The 27963-nt window shown below is 32.0% G+C and overlaps 2 protein-coding genes across 2 annotated transcripts; both read left to right on the forward strand.

Annotated features, from left to right (window-relative positions):
- The first annotated feature begins 8237 nt into the window (after positions 1 to 8237).
- Positions 8238 to 9320, forward strand: LOC133798002 (21 kDa protein-like). Its single transcript, XM_062236162.1, has one exon. The coding sequence runs from the start codon at positions 8376 to 8378 to the stop codon at positions 8994 to 8996; it is 621 nt and encodes a 206-aa protein (XP_062092146.1). The 5' UTR covers positions 8238 to 8375; the 3' UTR covers positions 8997 to 9320.
- A 5646-nt stretch (positions 9321 to 14966) lies between these two features.
- LOC133795737 (uncharacterized) lies at positions 14967 to 15557 on the forward strand. The gene has a single exon (XM_062233193.1). It carries the CDS (start codon positions 14967 to 14969, stop codon positions 15555 to 15557), a length of 591 nt encoding a protein of 196 aa, XP_062089177.1.
- The last annotated feature ends 12406 nt before the right edge of the window (positions 15558 to 27963 follow it).

The raw sequence follows: 27963 nt of genomic DNA on the forward strand, positions 1-27963 counted from the left end.
ATGCGGGTTTACTCCATCAACAACTAAACCGAGACGAAGATGTCTTGGTTCATTTTTGAATTCTGGAGTGATATAATATACCTTCTTCCAGGTCTGTGAATCTGCAAGATGCTGGACTTTACCATCTTTCACTAGTCCAGTCTCGTGCCATATTAAGTTCTTAGAGTGTTCTGCACTTCGATATAATCGCTTCAGCTGCGAAATCAAAGGTAAGTACCATAGCACTTTTTGAGGAATAAGTTTCCTAATCTCCTTACTTTTGTTAGGTTTGTAACATTCTGGGCAAGTGTCTATGTCTGCATGCTCCTTACGATATAAAACACAATCATTCAGACGTGCATGAATCTTCTCATACTTCAACCCTATCAAACTTAATGTTTTCTTTACTTCATATGTAGACTCTGGAAAATAATTTTCTAGCGGCAAAATCTCCTTGAAAGCAACTAAAAATTGACTAAAACACTTATCACTAACTCCATTTTCTGCTTTTATGTTATAAAATTTAACCATTGTTGGAAATCTTAGTTTATTGCAACCACTGAACAATTGTCTATCTGCATCTCTAACTATACTATCAAAATTTTCTGGATTATGAACAAACTCTTCTTGTGCTTCATCAAGCAGTTATATAGGATGATCATCAAAATTATTATTTTCAAAGTCATCTATACCTCGCCTACCTAATGGATATGGGTCGTCATTTAATAATTATCCAGCCAATACCATCTACTATAACTTATATCAAATCCTCGACAAAATACATGATCCTTTATCATGGTAATATTCCCCTTTACTCCATTACCACAATCGATACAAGGACAACGAATTTTTTGTGGATCACTACAATTCTTTAGACAAAACTCTAAAAAATTGTTGAATCCATCTTGAAATTGTGGTGTTTCTCTCCTCTCAAGCATCCATGATTTATCAATACTAATAACAATATTAAATTCCTAATAAGTTAGAAAAAAACTTATATTAGGTTCTAGTCTTATAATTTTTTTAAAAAAATCGATAGATTTTCCTCTGTTTCTATAACATACCGTAATTTCATAATTACTTATAAAATCAATACAAACAAACATAATAATCAAGCATAGATGAATCCATCATTATTAGGTTCTAGTCTTATAAATTTTTTAAAATATTCGGCTAAGTATCCTCTGTTTTTATAGCATACCGCAATTTCATAATTTCCTATAAAATCAATACAAAAAAACACAATAATCAAGCATAAATGAATCCATCCTTATATCATCGCAACACGCAAATTTCTGAGAGCCTACTTCACTAATTTTCAAACATAACTTTCACTAAATCCAATATGCATGATTTAATTAACCTTATCTTTATACATAAATCTTGTAGTAATATAAATAAATAAAAACAACTAACCTTCAATATTACTCTTCATTTCACCCGAAATGAACAACAAAGTCACCACTCAATCGACGACCCTACTAAAACATTACTTACATAATTAGTAAACTACATAATTAATTATCAAACCAATAAATAAAAAAAATCAAACTAGTTATAGAAACTAATGAACAACACTTTGATCATCTTCAAGCTATTTATTTTTTCAAATATTTAAAAGCAAATTCATCTGGTCACAATTTCTAAAATTTACTAATATACATATATATTTATAATAACCCAAATTTTTATCACATTATTTAAAATAAAAAATAAACAAATAATTAGAAAAGTTAACAAAATATTACTAAATCTAATTATAAAATTCGGAATAATATAAAAAAATAAAAAAACATAGAAAGATAACAAAATTATCATCAAAACAATGTTTTAGTAATCCATATCTGTTTTGAAGCTCAAAAACACCTTACAATGACAAAAATCCGGTCAAAATCCAGCAAGAAACACCAAGAAACCATGAAAAATAATACCCACAGGCAAATGTATTTTTTTCCTCTAAAAAACATAAAAAGAAGGATTTTGGGGCTATATTTCAGTTTACAATGAGGGAAAGTTGTAAGAAATAATGAAAAAAAAAAAGTTTGATTCAAGAAAATGGTGTTGTCGTACGGTTACGTCAATGGAGGTTTTGGGGTTTCAATAGAGGAGAGAAGAGGTATTATGGTCGTTCGGGTGGAAGAAGTGGGTTTTAAAACCCTTCTACTGCGGTTCTTATGTAAAAACCGAAGTAGAAAGAAAGACCGAAGTAGAAAGCTTTCTACTTCAGTTTTTACATAAAAACTACAATAGAAGGGTTTTAAGGGTGTTGGGCTGTGCACTTTCTACTGCGGTTTTTATGTAAAAACTGAAGTAGAAAGTGTACTTTCCCACTTCGGTTTTTACATAAAAACTGCAGTAGAAAGTGCATAGCCACTAATAAGGGACGCGTTTGGCTTTACCGTTTTTAACACCTTTATTCTCTCTAAATAGAAGTCATGGGCCTGTGCAACCAAACATGATTATATTTCAATTGAATTTTTAACTTCGTTTTTTTTTTTAAAAAGCGAAGCAGTATCTAATTTTTTTAAAGCGTCAAATTCAAAAGCAAAGTAGTAGAGTTTAAAAAGGCTTTTACTTCCGTTTTTTTGTATGCTAAGTATAAAAACCGAAGAAAAAATCTATATTTCTAATAGTGATAGTCGAGAAAAAATTGTTATTTCTTCAAACTATAATTTTATAACGATCTAAATATATTGAATTTTAATGTTATATATAATATCCTCAAAATATATTTCAAAATTTTAGCCATTAGTGAAAAAACATATATATTATAGGTTAAAATAAGAAAAAAATAAATTAAATAATTATTCAAATCGACGCTTTAGCATTTATTTAGTACTCTAGCTAGGCTCGGTTGTAGTGTGGGCGCAAATACATGTGGGAGGTTATTTCCTACAATATCTTTCGAAAAAAATAAGGGAACCCCACCATTCATTCAAATATGGTTGTAGTTAGTTTCACTATAGAGTATTATCTATATGCATGGCGAAGATATTTTCTTCATAAATTATTCGTCTATGTTAATATCGTCCATTGTATTGATTGGATCTTATCTTCCAACGTCGACATATATAGATATATTATGGTACACGTGTTGTCGTGTACTACGTGGCCAAGTGCATAATATAGACAAGAGTCTAGTGGGAAGAGATCTGTTCAAAATCAAATTGGATTAATCAACCCTAGTCATAACTTATTTAGTCACTAAATCTTTACAAACATTATCTTTATCTTAGTCCACAAAGTTTATATTATCTTTTGTTTCCTTTTCTCCTTTGGGCCCTTGGTAGAAAGAAAGATGAAATGTTGAACAAATAAAGTACAGTATGTGTGCGTGTGTCTTTCAGCTATCTTTGGCGTATATTAAATTGAAAAGCATTCATATTAAAACCCTATGTATTCATATCTAATTTGTTTCTACTGATCAGTAGCCAAAATAGACTGCGCCGAATATTATATTAATAAATAAGGGAGCCATATTTGATTAATTGTGTCACTTTCTTAATTAGCTCAATCGATGATCAGTTGGCTTAATTTGTAACAATAATTTGAATTGACCGATGTTTTACACAACGACGAGAGTACATGCAAGTTGCATTGATCTCTCTCAACTCTCTCGCAAGTTGGGAACTTATTGTATTAAAATTTAATTATCGCTAGTCACATGCAAAAGGACCAACAATAGAAATAGGGTTCCCAAAAGTTGCATGGGGCAATCAAGGAGACAAGTTGGGTACCTTGGTTGGTCAAATTGCGTGGATGTATTTTGTTTAAGTTTATAAATAATTAAATATTAAATAATTACAAGACTAGATATTAAATATATTTATATTAATATAAATTTAAATATTGTAAAATAACATTATAATAATAATAATGTATAATACATAATTTTAATTTTTATTAAAAAAATTATCATAGGTTATCATATTATATGTATTTTTAAAAATCATAAACAATGTTTTAGTTTAATTTTTCTTTTAATATGTTTATGTTATTTTTTATATATAATATTATTTATTAATTTGAAAATTATATGGCAGTGATACAAATTTAATAAAAATAATTAATTAATTTTATAAATAAAATAAAGCAATGCACATATGTTTGCTTATATCTAGTGTATATATATATATATATATAATAGGTATAAGTATTGCATGTTTGCTTAATTTTATTTAAAAATTATTATATTTTTTTAATTATCATTTAAATTTTAAATAAATAAAAAATGTCATAAATTATAAAAGAATCACACAAACATATTTTAAAAAAATTAAGTCAAAACATTGTCTATAGTTTTAAAAGAAATAAATAATATCATAACTTTTATTAAAAAAAATCGTTAAACCAAGAATCTGTTATATACACGCTTTTTTAAAAATATGATGCATTCTAGTTTTAAAGTAAATGATTTGATATTATTTATTAGTTTTAAATTTAGTGTTCATATTAATTTAAATTTTGATGTTTTTTATGTTTTAATTTATATATTATATATTGTAATTTTAATTTTAAAATTAAATATTTTTTATACATTTTTTTAGAAAAAATATTCAATATAATAAAATATTAAGAAATTCCAAATTAAAAATATGAATTTAAAAAATTTATTTGAAGCGAACAAAATTTATATATAACTATATATTATTCAAATAATGGCTAAAGCAATTAAAATAAGTAATTTCTTATTAAAAACTAAATGACAAATAATAAATTTGTATATTTATGTCTTATGTGGCTATTACATATATGTTTGGATAAATAAAATATATGAAGTGGAAAAATAAATAATTAATAAAAATTAAAATAGGATATTTTGATATATTTTACAATGATAATTATTTAAAAATAATAAATAATTAAACAAATTAAAATATGATATTTTCCATATATGTTACAATGATGATTATTTTAAAATAATAAATAATTAGACAAATTAAAATATGATATTTTTGAGATATTTAACAATGATAATTATTTTTCAATAATAAAATCATATATTTTATAACTCAAATAAATTTTAATTAAACTTAAACCCACTTATTAGAATAATATTATATTAAACATATAATATAATCTACTGTGAATTAGCAACAAATTTTGTTTAAAAAAATTAGCAAAAAACTTAAATTTAAAATTCACGTATAATATTCAATATTACATTAAATATATAATATATAATCTTTTGTTGTCACTCCCAAATTCAAAAACTAGAACAAATATAAACTTAAACAAAAATAAATAAATTATTTAATTAAAATAAGATATTTATTTTAAAATTTATATGATATTAATATAAATTTAATAAAAATAATTAATAAATTCTATAAATAAAACTAAACAAACGTGCATATTGCACGTTGCTTGTATCTCGTATATATATATACACACACATATATATAATAAAACAAAGTACATTTAAGAGAGATAAAGGAGAAAATTAATTTTTTGTTTTGAAGTATATTAAAATTTATTTTATTTTAGTATGCAAGACCATTTATAAAAAAAAATTTAGACAACTCATTTCTGTCTAGTATGACAAATTTTTTTGCCATTTTTTTTATATTGTAACATTTTTAAAAAAAATAAACTAATTTTTCTTTTATTAAAGAAAAAAACAAAAAAAATCTTACCGGGTCAGGTCCGACTCACTCCATCATAACCGAGGCGGGTTTGACCCGACCCGCATCAAAAGCTTTAATGGGTCGGGGCGAATCTTTAGCGGGGCAAGACCGACCCGCCCCATTTACATCCCTAAATATATAAGGGTTGAGCATTCATTGAACAAGGAGATTAATTGTCACAATATCTCTAAAGGAAGAATTTGAAGAATATTTTTTGGATACTTGTCGATTATTTTGTTTTTTTTTTCAAATAAAAAATATTTTAAAGGATTTTTTTTTAAAAATAACTATGTTTTATGTTTTAAGTAATTTTACGGTCTTATTAAAACTTTCTTTTTGAAAAATGTGATTCTAAATCTTCTAAAACATACATACGAATTTTAAATTTTTATTTCAAAAATACGATTTAACATCAAATATATTCATCATAAACTAAATATATACAGAGCATGTTATAAATATATTCTTAACATTGTTAAAAAAAAAATTAATGTATAGAAGATATATTTTGAATTTTATAAAAAAAACGTATAATTGAGGTAAAAAAAAAAGAACAATGTTTTGGATAAACAGGGCCAAGGATCAACCAAATTAAAATTTGTTTGTGTCATGCACAATCTTCAATGAATTTCAATATTTAGGTTATCAGAGATTACAGAGTATCCATTCAAATAGTAGTACTTGTGCATTTTTTTCTATTTTCGACACTTAGATTGTTATAATCCCAATAATTCCAATTTTTTTATATGACAATGGATATTGAAATTATTTAAAATATTTTGCGAATTTTTCGAAATTATTTGAATAATTTTCTGTACTGAAAAAGAGAGTTTAAATAATAAATTTCTCATGCGTGTAACAAAATAAATATATGTGCAATAAATTGTTTAAACTCTGTTTTCAGCATAATAAATTATTCAAAAATTTTCAAAAATTTGATAAATGTTCTAAATAATTAAATGCACACCATCCTATAAAAAGTTAAAATTATAATTTTCAATGTGCACACCGTACTATAAAAAGTTAAAATTATAATTTTCAATGTGTTAAAAACAGAAAAAAAAAAATGCAATGATTCTTCAATTTTAGTAGATATGCTCTAGTGGCTCCCTATATTTATATATATTATAAGTTTATTTACCATGATTTAAAATTTAAAATATAGGGTTATTGGTTATATGTTTGAAATGGGAGACACTTCCCAAATTTTCTCTTTCTTCCATTTTGTTTTTAGTTGTAAGAAGTGTCGAACATTCTCCTTCTTCAACTCTTTCTGTTACCAATTCACTCTTCCACTCCTTTCTTTTTGTAACACGATGACACATTGCTCTTTTTTATTATTTCATTTTGTTTCTCTTTGCTCACAATTTTATTTTACTAATTTATTTATTTAGTTTTAAGCCTTCACACCCAGCTCTGATTCTTATTCTATTGCTAAGCTAATGCTACTGATACTTCTATGAAAAAGCAAAGGCGAAGAGGATTAAACTGTACCAAGGCTTCTTCATCATCTTCTGAACTTTCTTTAAAAAGTGTTAAGGTTGCTTAAAAGAAGAAGAAAGTAGTAAAAACATAAGCAAAGTATAAGACAGAGAATTTATTTATTTTATTTGTTGCATTTTTTTTTGGATAGTATTTGGTGTTAAGAAACTTTAAGTTTTGTAACTGTTAAAGTAATTAGATCAATAGGCTTTTGTTTTTTTTTTTTTTTACTGATTCGTTCTTGTATTTATAGTGTTGTTAGATATTTTTAAGGATGATTTCTCTCGGAATACATAATGTAACCCTTGTATAAATTTAGATTATTTATAGATCGATTAATAAGTAGTAATAATGATTTTAATTCTCATAAAATAAGATTATACCATGTGTGAAAGAAATTTTGAAATTTGATGGGTAGTTTATTTAGAGAGATGGTAAGGAGTAGTGAGGATTGAAACAAAATTAATGAAGTGGCAATAACCACTTTAATGGAAAAAGAGAACAATTTTCTTAAATGTATTTATTTTAAAATATAGGACCCAACTCAGTATAAATGTATATATAAATAATTGCATTATTCCGGCCACCAAACTTCCTTTAGTAAAGGAAGAAAAGATTCAATGTCGGCATGCATATTTTGGGCGCCCATCCCTGGCCCATCAGGTCCAACAATATTTAATTAAACGATATATTAATATAATAAATATACCATAAAATATATATATCTTGATTATGCACTATCACATGGGAAATTGTATTCAACAATTTAAAATCATCAATGTGATACTTGTATTATTAGTGACAATTATTTTTACCATCCCAATGCAATGTATAATATGTTGAAGTTAAAAGCGAAAGTTTTGGGAATAATATTGTACCGTGTAATGACCAGTGCAATTATTATTACTTGGTACAAAGTGAAAATAATATCAAGTAATTGAAGCACAGTATGGAGGATACCAACAAAAGCTTTAAAGTGTATTAATTGCCAGCAATTCACTATATATGTATTGTTCATTCAAAGATAAGAACTCATCTATGTTCATACACATCTCTATTGGCTTGGTCCCACATCGCTATCATAACCTTGCAAGGGACCCCATATAAGGCTTCAACTTTCATAAACCCGACAGTAAAGTTTAACCGCGCATATTTAATCTTCCTATCTTTTTGGAGTTCTATAAATTGAACACAACTTCTCTTTTTTCCATCACTCCACTACCTCCTAAATTCAAATAATTTTTCTATATTTGATAAAAGTTAGAGAAAAAAGAAGGAAAAAAAAAAATGGAATCCTCATCTTCTAAACACCACTCGGCCATATTCCTTCTCACTACACTAATTTCCATTTCTTCGTACACATACTCAAGCTCCGCAGCTAGATACCCCACCACATCGAAAATAAACACCGAATTCATTAGAACTTCTTGTCTTGCCACAACCTATCCCAGACTTTGCTACAGCTCTCTCTTAAGCCACGCAAACTCAATCCAAGCAAGCCCTCAACTTATTGCTAGTACGGCCCTCGACGTGACGCTGTCCTCGGCCAAAACGACATCAACCATGATGCTAAACCTGTCGTTGAGCCACGGCTTGAAGCTGAAAGAGGTCGCTGCCATGAAGGACTGCGTTGAAGAACTGAGTGACTCGGTGGATGAGCTGCAAAGGTCTATGGGAGAGATGAGCAACGTGGCAAAGGAAAACCGTGACTTTAAGCTCATGATAAACGACATTCAAACTTGGGTTAGTGCTGCTTTGACGGATGATACTACGTGCACTGACGGGTTTGAAGGAAACGACATGAGTGGGAATTTGAAGACCATCGTCAGAAGCGGCATTGTGAATGTTGCCCATTTGACTAGCAATGCTTTGGCTTTGATTAACAAGTTTGCGTTGATTCATGGGTAACCTGTTCTGTGAGACCGAACAATAGGTCCATTAGTTATATGTGTCTTAGCTAAAAATTAGGAGTATAGTTATATTAATATGCTTGTGAATGATTTGTAGTATTACAACCCACAAACAAAAAGTTTGTGACACTTTAAGCTGTTTGAATTAAGACAATATACATATGTATCGTACGTGATGTTGGCAAAGCTCGTGTTGTATACGTAAAGATGCTCAAGTCGGTTGGGGGCAATTTATATTAAAAGATATATTTGAGTGTTTAAAATGATTACGTCTGATGATTAGTTACATTTAAAATAAATAAAGAAAATTAGATTTTTTTAATTAATTTGTTATATATATATATATATGACACAATCATTAAATAATAATTTAACAGGTAAAATTTACGGTATAAGTAAATATTAACAGACCAATTATTGAATACTGAACTACACATATGCATACATATGTAAAATTTGACAAAATATGTAGGCTCAATTTTTTTATCGTCTATGCATGCGCCTGGTCAATATACTCACTATATCGTCAAAATAAAAGAAGCCATAATAATTGTTTGATGAAAATTGGTCATATTATTTGAAATTAGATAAGCCTTTGACATTATAATATTAATAAGGGGTTACCAAAGGTCATGACACCAACTATAATAATACTGGTTTGGCGTTCACATTAGAGACTATAGTACTTTTTATGTGGTATATATCTCAATGGCCTGTGATATTATATATATGAAGTGCATTGGTTGGTACACAATGAAAAAATATTAAAACACATTTGATATACCATGGTAGGGTCCTAAAATTACAGAAGAAAAAAAGAGGCAACACATTCCATTAATTGGAAAATAAATAAATAGAGAGAATAAAAGCCTTCTTACTGAGACAGATATTAGAATGAAGTACGCTCATATTGGACGCAAATGCATATAATTTAGGGACTACTGATTGGAATACGCTTATGCCTTGAATAATTTGCGTGTTAACTTGTATTTGAGAGTTTCCAATATTATGGCTTAGTTAGTTGAATGTTATTGTAAAATTTATAGATGTAAATTGTATGGATGGGTTTGCATGTTGTCGGATAGAGATGTGGCTCCTATCACGCTCATGAATTAAGGGCATTATACGATCATTATTTGGAGATGGAATGGAATGTGCCCATCAATATAAAGGACTGGCCCATAAAAGACAAAACAAAAAGCAACTAGTGAAAACAGCTTAAGATGTAGCACATGCAGCGTCCTATAAAAAATCAATTCCATGAAAAGAAAGTAATTGATCAATGGTTCAACTTTATATCCATCGATCTCTGAAATATTTTCGAATAACAATTTTGTTTATGCATGTTGATATTTTCGAGTCCCGTCTTCTAAATGAGAATGATATTTTGGATTCCTTGGAGATCTCTTTCCGTCATAGCTAATAACTATAAATACTATTTGATATACGTGTGCCCTCATTTAATTGTAATTTTATATAAGATTATACCATTTTGACTTTGAATTTATACCTTGTGTTCAAGCTAAATACTAATTTTGTCAAAAATAATAAGATTAATCTACCCTCGGTTCATTACAAGAAAACTAACCTGATGAGACGACATGCATGTTATTATTATAATTATTATGTGAAAATTCATTGGTCATCACTTGCCATATCTTTGATAGTGGCACATGGCCTCGAGCCCTTTATTTATGTCCATATTTTATCAAAATTAATCAAACAATATAAAATAAAAACAAAGCACAGCACAGCACAGCACAGCAAAACGAAATCTTTTTAATCAATGCACTACTACAAAATTAGGCACAGTTTTTAACTGTCGCCGCTACACCAAAAATCTGAATTAGTGACATTATATATTTAGTAACATTTGCTAAAAAAATGTTACAAAAACAATATTTTGATGGCATTTTATAGAAAATGTAACTAAATGTATTACAGTTTTTACCTTTAAAATTTAGTAACATTTTTAAAATGTCTCTAGAAATAATTTTAAGTAACTAGAAAATAATTTTTAGTGACATTTAAAGAAAGTCGCAATAATTTTTGTATATAATTTATTTATTATTATTAATAAATAAATAACTAATTTTATTATTTATTTATTTATTTATTTATTTTTAAAAAAAGTATGTACTAGTGTTACCACTAACTAGCGGCACCTATCTCTCTCTAAAAAAAAAAAAAAAACTAATGGCACATCTCTCAACCCAAATCTCCATCATTCTCTATTAAGTTTTAACCGCAACTTCTTTATATTTCTCTCAACTCCAACACCCTATTGCACCTCTTCATGAAATATTTAATGTCGTTAACACTAGAGAAGAAGAAAATCCCTCCCTCTTTCAGTTTTGGGTATGTGATTTCTAGTCATTACTTATATATATATATATATATATATATATGTGTATTGATTAAATTTTTACAATGGTAGAGTTTATTTCAAATTAGGTTACATGAATTTTTATACAATTTTTTTTCCTTCTTTTGATGTTTGCATTAAATAGCAATTGTTTTCTGTCTTTGATATTATTATTGATTGTGATGTGTGGTTGCCAACTCTTGTTTTAGCATATGCAGTTTTTTGAAGTAAGACTTGAAATTAGTTGATTCTCATGACTAATTGCTGAAAAATCTTGTAATGTTTCACATTAGTTAATTCAAAAAGAGTAGATATCTAAATTGCAGTGTTGGGAATTTGTCCTATACTGGAAGTTGATATATTAATTGCAGGCATTGTTTCAGTTTAGTGGTGCAAAGATAGCATCTTCAGCTAGAAATGAATTGGATGGAGGGAGCATTTTGGACTATGCAGATTGTAAAATAAATATATGAGATTAGAAGACTTCTTTGAAGAAATTGGAAAAGAAAGAAAAACGTATACTATGCCTATGTATTTTGTTTTAGTTAATTTTTGTAAATATAATAACATGTGTTATTTTATAGCTATTTATTGAGATGTTTTGTATACATAAATTTGATTGAAATGATAAGTTTTTAAATTATTGAAAATATTTGTAAGACTTATTTTATGTGTACTAATATACAATAAAACAAATAAACTGGTAACATTTTTCAAAATGTCACTAAAATTATTTTTTAATATTGTTTACCAAAGCACTCGTATTTTTATTGTTTACAATCTTGCTAATAAAAATATACGATTAAGCCATTTTGGCAAATCTATTGTTTAGGGTTTTGTTATATGTATTAAGCTTATTTTGTTTACAAATCCTGCCACATCATCAGATTTTAAAAAATGTAATAACTATAAAAGTTAATTAAAATAAAAAAGTCATTTTGCAAATATCAATATCTGATAAAGCTATTTTGGCAAAGTCCTCCTTTTATTAGCAAAATGATTTTTCAAATATTTTTATTAGCAAAATGACCACCTTTTAAACTTAACTTAATAATTAATTTAATAAATCCAATTAACATTAAATTAATTTTTCTTTATCATTTAAAAAAAAACAGGGAGTAAAACCCTAGGGAGAAAGACCATGACCTCTCTTGAAGGTCTTCCTCTCCACATTTTCTAAAGTTTTCTTCATCTTCATTGAGTTCTTCTCTTCATCTCCATTACAATACTCAAGTCTTTCTTCTTCAATGATATTAATATTCACATTTAACTTAAGAAAATCAAGAAACCATTTAAGAAGAAGTGAAAATTCCATCCAAGAATTGAAAAGGTTAGTAATTGACTATAATCTCACGTTTAATGATTGAGTATTTGTTATTTATAATTATATAACAATATGAAGCATTAATTTAGGTTTTTCTATGAAAAAAAATAAAAATTTGGTGTGAAAATAACATTAGTTCGAGGTTGAAGACGACTTGTAATATGCGACCATGTGCGACCAAAGGCGGCCCTTTGGTCGCACATGGTCGCTTAGTGTATATGGAAAACTATACTATGCGACCATGTGCGACCATGCTCGCTCAGTGTAATTGAAAAACTATACTAAACGACCATATGCGACCTTAGTGTAATTTTCAGATTCACACATGTGGTATTCTTATTTTACACTTGTTAATTTGAATATTTAACTTTATGTCAGGTATGGATCACATCTTTATATGCATGGATGGTGAGCGGAAGATTACAGATAATCATATTTGGGAATGGTATGGTACTGGTTGCAACAAGGGATTTGTGGTTGACCGGAGTATCAAGTTTCATCAACTAGTGAATAAAGTTTACGAAAAAGTAAGTGTTGATAGAAATTTATATGAAATTGAAATAACTCATATGGTGGCTGGTGAAACATTCAACAAGATGGCACCAAGATTTGTGGTGATTCTGATGTAGAGGATCTGTTGAAGGAGTTGTACAAAGCTAAAGAAGTGATTCCTTTGTATGTGTGCGTCAAAAAGAATAATGATAAAGGAAAGATGAAGCTTGTCAATGATGGTGATGGTGATGGATTCAATGGTGATGATGTTGAATTTGGTTGTGATGATGATGTTTTTGATAATGGAAGCTTTTACGATAGCTATTTTGGGTGTCATGTAATAGATCAATTTCCAAATGATCCAAGCTATGTCCCGAGTGAAGATATAGCGCAGAGTGGTGAAGACATCGTTGGTTCCAATCCCACACCAGATGATATAGTACATGAGGGAGGTAACAATGTACTCGAGGAATGTGATAAATTAGTTCAAGAAAATAATGATGTAATTGGGAATGACAATGTAGTCGAGGGAGGTCAGATTATCCCTTATCAACATTTTGATACGTTTATGGGAAATTTTGCACAATTTAGTAGAGAAGCAAGTCAAAATAGTGGCAAACATGATGGATCTGATTTAAAAGTGGGTCAACACTTTGTGAGTAAGGATGATTTGAGTTATTATCTTAGCATCATTGCCATTAATGGGAGATTTGAAATGCGAACAACCAAATCAACCAAGTCTGTAAAGGAGGTTCGTTGTATTAGTGAAAATTACTCATGGAGAGTATGTGCTACAAAGATGAAAGATTCACATTTCTTTGTCATTCGACAATACTATAGTCTTCACAGATGCTCATTAATGAACCGAAATGCCAATCATAGACAAGCATTCAGTCGTGTTATTGGTTCTCGTGTACAGGGACACTTTAAGAATAGTAAGGACCCACTCAATCCAAGAAGCCTCGCAGAATTCATGCGTGAGGAAATGAAAGTTCAAGTCAGTTATTGAAAAGCTTGGAAAGGAAAACAATGGGCTCAAAATTTGATTAGAGGAACGGAAAAAGAAAATTGCCTTGCTCCCTTCGTATTATCACATGTTGAAGCGGGAAAATCCAGGTACAGTTACCCACATTGAACTTGATTCAGAAAAAAAGTTCAAGTAATTTTTTATGGCTTTAGGTGTGGCCATAAGGGGGTTCACTTACATGAGGAAAGTAATTGGTATTGATGCGGCTTAAATCAAAGCTAAGCATAAGGGTGTGTTATTAGTAGCAACTACACAAGATAGTGAATATCATACTTACCCCATTGCATGGGGTTTGGTTGACAGTGAGAATAACGCTTCATGGACATGGTTCTTAGAAAAGTTTAAGGAGTTGATACTTGATAGCTCAGACTTATGTTTTATTTCTGAAAGACACCAAAGTATCAAACATGTAGTTCGTCATGTTTATGTCATGGCTTCCCATGGAGCATGTTATTGGCATGTAAAGCAGAATATAAAACACTGTTTCAAAAGTGCTACAGGGACTAAATTGTATAAGAAAGCTGCAATAGTGTACCGTATCGAAGAGTTTAATAAACACTTCGACCAACTTCACAAAATATATCCACGTGTCGCTAAGTATCTTGAGAATGATGTCAAGTTCAGAAAGTGGTCTAGAGCACATTTTGGTGGTAATCGATATGAAGTCATGACCACTAACATAGTTGAGTCAGTGAACAATTTGATGTGAAAAGCAAGAGAGTACCCTATTATTGCTATGACCGATTTTATCATAAGCACGATGGGACAATGGTTCCTTGGGTGTCGACGGGAAGCATATGCAGTGACAACTCCATTGACACCGAGGAGGGAAGAAATATTACGTAAAAGATGGGATGAAGTCGGTTCATTGATAGCTCTCCAGTTAAACAAGAATGAGTACAATGTGATGTGTGGAGAACTCGATGCAATAGTAAATTTAAGGTCAAAGAGTTGCACGTGCAAAGTTTTCATTATTGAGAACCTTCCATGTATTCATGTAATAGCAGCAGCAGGAAAGGCACAACCCCAAAATACTGTGGAACTCATATATTCTATGTGTTCAAAATACTACACGTCAGAATATTGGTTGTTAGCATATGCTGAAACTATTTATCTTGGTCCTCCAAACTCACAATGGACCGACATTCCTGAAGATGTTATTGGAGTTCAAGTGATAGCACCTCTAGAAGACAAGACGAAAGGAAGACCAAAAATCAATCGCATACCTTCCCAAGGTGAAGTTTCTAAGAAAAAATATAATTGTGGAGCATGTGGACAATCAGGACATAATTCAAAAAAATGTCCTAGTCGACAAGTGCCATCAGATGCTAGAAGCACAACTCATGTGTGATTTATTATTATTTAGTTCTCTAAATTCTATATTTAATGTTTCTTGTGTTTGATCTATGCAAACTTTATCCGGATCTATCTGTCAAATTTATGCTAATTAAAGTGCTTAATGTGGATCTTAAGAAAGCCTGTGCGACCTTTGTGTATTTCAAAGTGTATCATAATATTGGTTTATACGATCTGTGCAACCATGGTGTATTTTAGAGTATATCCTAATATTGGTCTATGTGACCATGTGCGACCCTGTGCAACCATAGTTGATTAATTAATTTTTTGATAATTAATTACAATATATAAGTGATGACATCATTTATATACATTATATAAGTCTGATTAACAATTTAATTACATTATCTAAGTGTGTCAATATATAATTAGATTATGTGACCATGTGCGATCCTATGCGACCATATTATATAATTGTTTGTAATCATTTAATTACATTATGTAAGTGAGTCAATCATTTAATTAAAATATATAATTAGATTATATAAGTGATATCACCATTAAAGTATATTATATAATTGTTTGTAATCATTTAATTACATTATGGAAGTGAGTCAATCATTTAATTACAATATATAATTAGATTATATAAGTGATTTCACCATTAAAGTACATTATATAAGTCTTTGTAATTATTTAATTACATTAGTGAATTACAATATACAAGTATAAAACCATTTAATTACTATGTTATAAGTGATTTTATCTATGAATTTCTTTTAATTAGTGCAAATTCAAGGTCTTCTTTAAAATGGTGGAAGAATCCCAAAAGATAATGATGGCCGCTTAGTGCAAATTCAATGTCTTTTGTGGTCGCTTAGTGCAAATTCAAGGTCTTCTGAACTCCAAAAGACCATGATAGTCACTTAATGCAAATTCAAGATCTTCTATGGTTGCATAATTCAAATTCAATGTCTTTTGAACTCCAAAAGACCATGATGGTCGCTTAGTGCAAATTCAAGGTCTTTTATGGTCGCATAGTGCAAATTCAATGTCTTTTGAACTTCAAAAGACCATGATGGTCGCTTAGTGCTAATTCAAGGTCTTTTATGGTTGCTTAGTGCAAATTCAAGGTCTTCTTTAAAATTGGTGGAAGAACCCTAAAATACCATGATGGTCGCTTAGTGCAAATTCAATATCTTTTGTGGTCGCTTAGTGCAAATTCAATGTCTTTTGTGGTCGCATAGTGCAAATTCAATGTCTTATGAACTCCAAAAGACCATGATGGTCACTTAGTACAAATTCAAGGTCTTTTAGGGTCGTATAGTGCAAATTCAGAACCCAAAAGACCATGATGGTCGTAAATACTATATTAAGGTCTTTTAAAGTCACTTTTCCCACAAAAAGTATACAAAAATTATAAACTATGTATATCTAGCTAGCTAAGGATCCGCACTTCCCACTTATAATTGAACTGCATATGCCTGTCTGAATGTATCTATGTTGTTGTCGTTGAGCACCAATGTAGCTGACTTGTCGCACTTACCAACAATGTGCATTTCCATTGTCTTAAGCAAGAATATAGCATAATCTCCGCTATAAAGATAAATTTAACTGCGTTAGTATTATCTTTATAAGTTTGGATTTAAAAATGAATATATAAAATAAAACTTACGTTCTCTTGTTAAGAGGAACAGTATCTGCAGGGGCTACTTTTATATTCATGTGACGATTGCACTGATGACGTAAGTTTTCAAAATGTCCACTGTCTTGAAGTAAAAAAGGAAAATATTCTACAAGTGGTTGCACATATTTTTTCACGGCCTCTATAGAGATCCAGTGACTTGGAATCGAGTCATAAATCCATATACTCCAGTTACAGATGTCAATTACCACTAACATCCAGTGTTGTTCACCGTCATTCCAAGGCACATAGAAGTAATTGACGTCCGACCAAACTCTCGCCCTAACTGGTCTAATTCCATCAACAAACAACATTAGCTCTGGAGTTTTTTTTACATACATTACTATTTTCCTATCGAGACGCGTGGATAGTGCACGCTCATGTTGTCCAAACTCATCAGTCAATATGTATATATCTTTTGGAAAGATATTATGAAATTTATCCATTCTTTTTCTAAATAAATAGGTAATTTTACATGCTGCCAAAAAAACATTTATTCATTATTAATTATGATGGGAATATAATTAGTATTATATAATTATTATGATATATTTGAATGATAAAGCTTACCTCACTATCAATATATCGTTGCTTTGCCAACAATATCTCAAAAAAGCTTCTGTCATGTGACATCTGGCCACAACGAATATAACTTGTACCACCTGTATCGCCATTGTACCACCTAAAGAATGCTTGCATAGCATCTTCAATAGGTTGCCTAAAAGGGTCGAAAATAGGAGGTTCTAACTTAGAGTATCAATGTTTCCTCGACCACGGTATGAATGGTGGTTTCAAGCTTGGGGGACGTTTTCTTAACCTCAACGGTCAACCATCTCGAATGATTTGTTCTACCTCGTCACCGGGCTCTGTGACGCCCACGTTAATCCCTTCATAAATAATTGATGGCGGTGTCTCATAGGAATTTGCAGACACATGAGACTGTGTGGTGACTTCGTTTTTTGCAGGTTGTGTAGGAAAATCAAATGTTGTATTCTCAACAGTCTTCTCTCCTACAGGTGTGGAGGCTTGACCACCCTCCATGTTCCTTTCTCCTGTAGGTGTTACAAATCCATCTCCAAAAAAGTGTGCATAAGATGGTGAATCCTACAACCATGAAGTTACAGGGCATATTATTATCTTTTGTAGTCTTTTCTCCTCCAGCTCCAGAAAGTTGTGCAGCTATAGGTCGAAAGATGTCAATCAAAACATCCAATCTTTCTAATAGTGTCTGCCTCACTCTATTCAAGAAAGCATGGTCGGCGATGGTTGTCATTATTGCGCCGTGCCTTTCTTTATTTACACGTTCAATCTCCTCATATCTTGCATTGTGCAACTTTTCTTGGTCGGCTATCAAACACTTCACTAAATCCAATAACTCACTACAAGCATCATAAGAAGAGGGAGGTTGTGAGGATGGATGAAAGTATGATATTTGAGGAATTGGAGTGAATTAGGAAGGCTCCATATGCGAAGATGGAGGCTCAACATCCGAAGATTGAGGCTCCACATGTGGCGCAGAACACTGTGGATCACGTAAAATGACATCACCCACTAAAAATGAAGAAATCTGATCAATTATGTCATCTTCATTGTCCTCGTAGCAACCAAGCCTTTCATAAAAATGTTATGCCTTCTCCTTTGAGGTTGGAGCTAATGTAGGTCGCACAAAAAACTAATACACAAAGAAAATAAACTAACATAAGTTTCCTTGATCATATTTTTTTAATACAAGACAATAAATAATTTTGTATGTGGATAAATACCTCAACATCATTTTCTATTACTTTTGATAATCTTGTAACTGTGAGTTTATGCTTATCATTTATTTTCCAACCAAGCCATTGCTTCACAAATCCATAGCTATAAGAGACAAAAAAATAATTAAAATCATATCTCAAAATATAATACAAAATATCCAAAAATAAATAAACTTAATAAAAATATAATCATAATCAAAATTTTTACCAAAAATATCCAAGGACAACTCAAGAAGTTCGACTTAGTCTCCTTCTTAGTGGGATTATTCTTCATGTCTTTTTTCTTGATTTGCTCTATTAGTTTCTCATATGCCAGCTTCCCCCAACAATATTTGTCAAATATATCTAGCTTGTCCACTAGTTGTAGCTGTAACGCCCTGGATAGCCAAGACCGTTACACTGTGTGTTTATAAAAGTGCTAGACTTGCTAAACAAGTCTTTTAATTAAAAACGTGTTACTGAAACTATAATGGAACTAGGGTTAAAAGATTTTGGTCTTAAAAGTCGCATTTCTTATAAATAACATTTTTCATTTACATGGGATCCCAAAAACAATAAAATTAAAACCATTTACAAAATATTCGAGAGTTAAATACAATATTAGCCATATTAAGGCAAAATAGACAGTTAGGCAATCTCTGTCCTGATTCACTCCTTGGCCATGGCGACCGAATAGCTGGCTATGTACATTCAGCCCTGCAGCTCAGGACTGGTCTAACTTGCATTTTCCTTTACCTGCACCACGCAGCACCCGTGAGCCAAGGCCCAACAAGAAAACACAATAGCATAGCATAAGCAATCAACAGACGACTCAATATCTCATATTTCATAAACATGTTCTCAACCATTTAAACATTCAGGATAACCAAGTATTCAACATACCAAACATATCAACTCATATCATACATCAATTACAATGACAACTAGGGTTAGCGCCCTCAGGCCGCACCCTTTGTTATCCCACTGACTCCGGCCCGGTTAAACCGAGCTCGGTGAATATTAAGCTGTCCTCGGCTACCAGTGGCCAAGCCGCGCCCTGTCCGCAAATATTGTGTATGACACCCTTAGGCCGCTATCACATGTCCCATGGCATAATACCATCATTGACATTATACATATATCGGGAGCTCTTAGTCCCATCACAAACACATAACTGGGTGCAGTTTTCTTACCTTTGGATTTGCTAGCCTTGTTCACTGTGATCCTTGAGCACAATCCCCCTTGAGCCCTAGTGCACACCTAGTCACAACCATAGATCAAAATCATCACCGAACCTCAAGTCCAAACCCTAGCCTCGGGACCAATTCCGAGCCCTCGGGAAGCTCCAATTCCACCAAACGGGGTGGTGGAATCGAACCCTCGGGCAAAAACCCTTGAAAATAACTCAAAAACCCCTTTCTGGAAGCAGGGTAGCACTACAACGCTCTAAGGAGGGCGCTACAGCACTACAAGCAGAACCTAAACACCCTCAGAATGCTTGGCCTAGTGCTACATCGCCCAAAGGCTAGCGCTGTAGCGCTAGTCACAGACAGCCAAAACTGCATTTTCCCTTCCTGCGATTTCCTCGAGCCAACCCTTGCCAAAACTCTTCCAATCCTCAACCAAACTTAAAAATAAGCTTATTAACATATTCCACTCATACCAAGCATCACAATCATACAAAACCTAACCACATGCACCCCTAATCCCAAAATTCACCATAGTTGCTCCTAGACTTCAGAAACTCAGCAAAAACAGTCAAAACTTCAAAGTTTAAAGTTTAGAATTTATACCTTTGATGGAAATTCGACTTTAAGTTAGCTTCTAGACCTCCTTAGCTTGCTCATCCTCAATCCTTGGCTTGAATTCCCCTAAAGTTCCCATCAATTCAGCTTAGACACCATAGTTCAAACAATCCAAACCAGAAACTGAAAACTCCAGAGTCTTACCTTAAGTGATGGTGTGTTATTGCTAAGCCTTTGCCAATCCTTCAAGCCTAGCTTAGAATTCTTGTTGCTCAGTCTAACCTAACTCCCGTTTGAGCTTTGCTCCAAGAAAACACAAGAACATGATGAAGGAAAGCATAAACCGACCCTTGGAGAAATGCCCTGGTTTCTTCCCTTTCTTTTTCTTTCTTTTCCCTTCTTTTCTCAGACTTCTACCTTATTCTACAACTTCCACTAAGCATAAAGCCTCAACAATACCTATCTCTCAAAAGCCAAACTACCATAATGCCCTCCCCTTTAATCCTAAGTCTTTTAATCCACTTAGGGGCATTTTGGTCATTTTACCCAATTCCCGCTAATTCCTCAAGTGTCTTTAATATTTTCCGCCTTCTTCCCGATACCTAATTAATTACCAATTATATTCCTCATTATCAAAATTAACCCCAATATATAATCTAAATTCCCATTTTCACCCCCAGGCTCGCCCCGAGCCGGGTATAAATCCCTGCCGTGACTTTTTCACTAACCTTCTCACTAGGATCGTCTCGAATCACAGATCACAGATATATCCACATAATAATGTGGTCTCAACAATTATCGCACATATATACAGTTATGCCCTTAACGGCCAAAATTACAATTATACCCTTTCTAAACTAATCAGGGCCTACATGCATACTAATACACATAGCCATGCATCTCAAATATTCAAATAGCCATACAACATGCTTTTAATCATTAAATCACATATATTCCGTTTATGCCCTCCCGACACACTAATCAAGACCCTTAAGCCTTATTAGTAAGTTTGGGTCGTTACAGTAGCCATTTAAGATCTATTATCGAACCAGGACTTGGCATTATTAGAAATGCGCTGAGTAAATAGATAAAGCACAACTTCACTTTGTCCTTAGTCCTACATTCTTTTGGTATGCTATCTAGAGCACTAGCTACGTCCTCTATTTTAATAGACATCTTGCCATTGAAGTATTTTTTTTCTTTAAATTGTTCTCAGAAGAAACAACCTTCATTTCTTCAGGTGTTGGTCCGCCACTAGTGTACAATCCAGATACTATTGCAAACTCTTGGAGAGAAAACCTCATAGGTTTGCCATTAATCAAAAACCATAACTCATGCCTCTTTTTGGCAATCTACCATCCTCAAAAATATCTGGTTTGCTAAGGTGCTAGGGAAAGAGCCTTGAGTGTCGAGGTCCAAGAAACGACCCAACTGGGTGTAATGTTTAAAAACAACATTGTCAGACTTTAAAAGCCAATCTTTTATTTGGCCTATTACACTCATCGGAGATCTGATGGTAACTTTAGATTTTGCAACTGTATTAGTAGTAATGACACGGGGTACACAAGGAAGCTCTGTCGTTAATACAGTTCTGGGCATCTATAATAATAATTTTCCAAATGAATAAAAATATATAAATTAATATAAATATAAAAACTATAACATGAATTACAAATTTAACTAAACAACCCAAATTTATTAACCAAGCGACTTTATGCGACCAAAAATTTAACTAAAAGACCTTGTGCGACCATGTGGGTCGCAAATGGTCGCACAATATATTTTCACTTCTTGTGCAATTGGTCGCACAAGGTCGCATAGGGTCACACACGGTCGTACAGTATATTTCATATATTTCGCAAATCATGTGCGACCATGTGGGTCACATAGGGTCGCACACAGTCGCACTGTATAGTCTATATTTTCATATCTTGTTCAAATCATGTGCGACCATAAAGATCGCATAGGGTCGCACATGGTCACATAATATACTCTATATTTTCACATCTTCTGCAAATGGTTACTATTAATCAACTTCATTTTTTTTTAATTTTCAAGTATTGAATAATGAAAATTTCGAAAAGCGAAGTGTAACATTGATTGTTGCATTTTATTTATTTTTTCTTTCATTTCTATATGATAAAGATAACAATTAAACACTAATTTTCATGTAGAAAAAAAATAAAAAAATCATAATACTTACTTGTTCACGTTCGTTTGATGGTGTGGGAACTGTAGTTAATACATCATTGGTTGATTCCATTACAATTATGGAAGAATAATTATTACAAATAAGAGAATGAAGAAAAAAATCCCCAAAATATTAATGGAGAATGAAGAAGAATAAAAAGAAGATCAGAGTCTTTTTAGTCTTACAACAAAGAAGGGAAGGGGAGGGATTGGTCGTTGATGAAGAAGACAAGAAAAAGAAGAAGGAGAAGAGAAAGGTATTGACTATGGCTGGTCTTTATGGTCTTAGCAGAGGAAGAAAGAAATGGAGTGGCTAGTCTTTTTGGTCTTAGCAGTGGAAGAAAGCAAAGGGAGAGGAGAAGAGAAGGGTATCATGACTTTTAGGAACTTTTAGGGTTGTTGTTAATGTGATTTTTTAAAATTAATTGAGTGTCACTTCATTAATTTTTAATAAATTAAATAAATTAAAAATAAAAATAAAATGAAATGTTATTTTGCAAATTTCAATTTGTTTCATGGTCATTTTGACAAATTCCTCTCCATCGTCTTCCTCCCTTCTCTTTCACATGCCTCTGTCTCTTCTTCTCCATTGAAGACAGCAACCCCATTCTACCGTGAAAAGCTTGCCGGCGACGAGCTCCGGCCACCCTCAATGGCAACAAGATTTTTCCTGGTATTTATTTTCTTTTACTTATTTCCACAATAGTTTCACTTTGACTCATTTCCTTACTCTCTTATGCTCTTTATTTCGAAGAAAAAATAATGGAAGCAACAATGGAGGAATCAACTACATTTTGCCAGTTGTCATCAAATGAACAAGTAAGATTATGATTATAGTTTAATGAATTAGAATGATTAAGATTATGAGTTTAATGGATTAGAATAATTTTGATTTTGAGTAAATTGATGTACAATTTGAAAAAAGTAAAAATTCTATAATTTTAAGTTTATTTTCATTGTTAGAGTTCATCACTATTCTGAAAATTATATGAATATTGAGTTGAATATTACAATAATGTAACTCATAGAGTCGCCTAGTGCAATTAAGGGTCTTTTAGGGTATCTCAGTGTAATTTTCTTCTTAATGTTAAAATATACTAAGCAACCTTCTATGACATAAAGAATAAAATTGAACTAAGTGACCCTCAGGGTCGCTTAGGGTCGCTTAGTATATTTTAACATAAAGAATAAAATTGAACTAAGAGACCCTGAGCGTCGCTTAGTTTAATTTTATTTATTGTGTTAAAAGACACTAAGCGACCACAGGGTCGCTTAGTTTAATTTTATTCTTTATGTTAAAATACACTAAGTGACCCTAATACACTAAGCGACCCTGAGGGTCACTTAGTTCAATTTTATTCTTTATGTTAAAATACACTAAGCGCCCCGAAGCGACCATAAGTGACCCTGAGGGTCGCTTAGTTCAATTTTATTCTTTATGTTAAAATACACTAAGCGACCATGTGGGTCGCTTAGTTCAATTTTCTTCTTAGTTGTTAAATACACTAAGCGACCATAAGCGACCCTGTGGGTCGCTTAGTTCAATTCTCTTCTTAATTGTTAAATACACTAAGCGACCTTTGCGACCCTCAGGGTCTCTTAGGGTCGCTCAATTTAATTTTGTTCTTGATGTTAAAATACAATAAGCGACATTTGCGACTCAGAGGGTCGCTTAAGGTCGATTAGTTCAATTTTCTTCTTAGATGTGAAATACACTAAGAGACATTTGCGACCCTTTAGGTCTCTTAGTTCAATTTTCTTGTTGATGTAAATATACACTAAGAGACCTAACCCAACTTAGGGTCACTTATTTCAATTTTGTAATAAATATTTGCACTTATTATTTACATTAATTTACATTGCATTTTGTTTGTTCGGCAAATTTCAGATTTCTAGAACTATTTTGACAGCAGAGCTTCCTTGTGTCCCGAGTGTTATTATGAATGAAAATGTTCAAACAAAATCTAAAGTTTCCATTAGGTATTGATGCAAATATTTGAAAAATTAAATTCTTGGTTATCAAAAATGGACAAGATTGTATTTAGAAAATACGGTCAGTTGGGTCATTTGTTGGACCTCCCTTGGAAAGGGAAGTTTTGGGGGACCTTATCGCACTAGATAATTGCAAGGAGGATAAATTGTCAAAAAAAGCATGAGTTGTGGTTTTTGATAAATGGCAAACCTATGAGATTCTCTATCCAAGAGTTTGCAATAGTATCTAGATTATACACTGGTGGCGAATTAACACCAGAAGAACTAAATGTGGTTTCATCAAATAACAATTTAAAAATAAGTACATCAAGGATAGGTCTATAAAAATTGAGGATGTAGTAAATGTGCTAGATAATATACCAAAAGACGAGAGAACGAAAGAACGAGTGAAGTTGTGCTTTATCTTCCTACTAAGTGAGTTTCTGTTAAATTCAAGTGTCGGTACTACAATAGATTTATCTTGGCTACGACTAGTGGACAATTTGGAAATATTTGATAAATATCCTTGGGGGAGGCTGGTATATGAGAAGATTATAGATCAAATCACTCGTGTAAAGTTCCAGAATGATCATAATAAAGATATTATCATGTGGAACTTCATATGTTGTCCTTATATATTTCAGGTAAAAAAATATAAAATTTTGTATCTAAATTTTGATAAGTATGGCTTATCATATGTTTTTCATGCTTATAATTTTTGTTTTGATTCTTATAGATATGGATCTATGAAGCAATGCCAAAATTGGGACAAATGATTGGACAAAGAACTCCAGGAAATCATATTCCACGATGGATTGGTTGGAAAATAAATGTTAAGGTCCAAAATATCATAGTTGCAAGAATATCCAAAGTAGTAGAAGAAGACGATGAGGTATTTATCCACTTATAAAAAATTGCTTATGAATTTTTTAAAATGCAAATATATTTGGCTATGTTAACTTATTTTACTTTTCTTTATTTGGTTTTCCAGTTCTTTGTGCAACCTACTCTAGTTCCAAGTGCGGAAGAGAAGGTACAATTGTTCTATGAAAGGCTTCATAGCTATGTAGACAATGCAGATGATATTATAGATCATATTTCTTCATTTTTAGGCGGCAATGTCATCCTGCATTATAATCCTCGTATTGTTGTGGGAGAAGAGGCCCACAATAATATGAGTTGTTCTACGCCAGATTCCCCACCTCCATCTCCTCATCCACCATCCTCAGAGGGCCCTTCAAACTAGATCTTTGTAGATTCTTTTATGCCACCTCCTTAGTTTACTCCAGTTCGTCCTGTGCCATCCTCACAATCTGCTCCAACTGATCATGTTTATAGTGAATTATTGGAATCACTAAAATGTTTCATGGCTGACCAAGAAAAACTACACATAGAGAGATATGAGGAGATGGAACGTTTGAATAAAGAGAGATATGAGGAGATGGAACATTTGATGAAAGAGAGGCATGACACAATCATGGCAACCAAATCTGAGAGTGAGTTTCTGAATAGAGAGAGAAATGTGGCATTAATGGAAAAGTTGGATGTTTTGATTTACCCTAAAATTGCACTAAGAGACCCTAAGGGTCGCATTGAAGCATTTACACCTAATTTATAAGAGACCCTAAAATTGCACTAAGAGACCCAAAAATGCACTAAGAGACCCTAAAGGTCGCATTGAAGAATTTACACCTAATTTATAAGAGACCCTAAAATTGCACTAAGAGACTCTAAAATTGCACTAAGAGACCATAAGGGTCACATTGAAGCATTTACACCTAATTTATAAGAGACCCTAAAATTGCACTAAGAGACCCAAAAATTGCACTAAGAGACCCTAAGGGTCGCATTGAAGAATTTACACCTAATTTATAAGAGACCCTAAAATTGCACTAAGAGACCCTAAGGGTCGCATTGAAGCATTTACACCTAATTTATAAGAGACCCTAAAATTGCACTAAGAGAACCTAAGGGTCGCATTGAAGCATTTACACCTAATTTATAAGAGACCCTAAGGGTCGCATTGAAGCTTTTACACCTAATTTTTAAGAGACCCTAAAATTGCACTAAAAGACCCTAAGGGTCGCATTGAAGCATTACACCTAATTTATAAGAAACCCTAAAATTGCACTAAGAGACCCAAAGGGTCGCATTGAAGCATTACCACTAATATAAAAGACCTTAAAAATGCACTAAGAGATCCTAAGGGCCGCATTGGATTATATAGATTAAAAGAAAGATAAATCTCAATAGAGTTTACATAGATTAACACTACAAGAAATCTGATCTTTACCTACCAATATATATTGGTAGGGAAAGTAATGTTTTGCCTACCAATATTTATTGGTAGATAATATTAGTAGGTAAATGCTAGTCCATTATATTATATTTCGGAACATAGCTTTACCTACCAATAATATCAGTAGGTAATGATCTTTACCTATGTATATTATGGAGGGAAATTTTTTAACCATTCCCGCTCAATTTTCCCCCCATTTTTTATTTTCATTATATTATTTTATTATTATAAATGCTTATTTGGAAGCTTATGTGGAGTAAATAATATGATGTGTACACATTGTATAACATGTGGCATGCCACATGTGTACATAGTTGGAAAAAATATAAATAAAATATATTTATAATAAATTTGTATTTAAAATTAAAATAAAAACTAAAAATTCTACCGACCCACGTGTATTTCTTTTCCCCTAAACCCTATCTCTCTATCTTTCTCACTTCTCAACCGCAACACTCACTCTCTCAACTCCCTCTCCCTCACGCTCAGCGAACAACACGAACGGGGAATGATGAAGGGCCAACGGCCAACGATCGTGGGTATTGGGCAAACGGTGGGGGGCTCAGGGGCTGGTCATGGGAAAACGGCGCATACGATAGGGGCTCGGGGGTCTTGGGTGGTTCGGTCTCGTGGAGGGGTCGTGGGTGGCTCAGTCTCGCAGAGGGGTCGTGGGTGGCGGTGTAGGTAGCGGCGTGACAATGTGGCTAGGCTCGGCATCGTGGATGTAGGCACAAGCGAAGGACTCGACATCATTGGGTCATTCGACTGTAAGGCGTGGATCGTTTATTTCTTTTGTAATTTGTTATAACCAATTTCTAATAGATGATTGTAAATGC

This window comes from Humulus lupulus, chromosome 8 (assembly GCF_963169125.1).
Source record: "Humulus lupulus chromosome 8, drHumLupu1.1, whole genome shotgun sequence".
NCBI lineage: Eukaryota > Viridiplantae > Streptophyta > Magnoliopsida > Rosales > Cannabaceae > Humulus > Humulus lupulus.

Bases quoted from the DNA above. Each gene is read 5' to 3' on its own strand.
- LOC133795737 (XM_062233193.1), top strand. From the start codon at position 14,967: ATGGGACAATGGTTCCTTGGGTGTCGACGGGAAGCATATGCAGTGACA.
- LOC133798002 (XM_062236162.1), top strand. From the start codon at position 8,376: ATGGAATCCTCATCTTCTAAACACCACTCGGCCATATTCCTTCTCACT.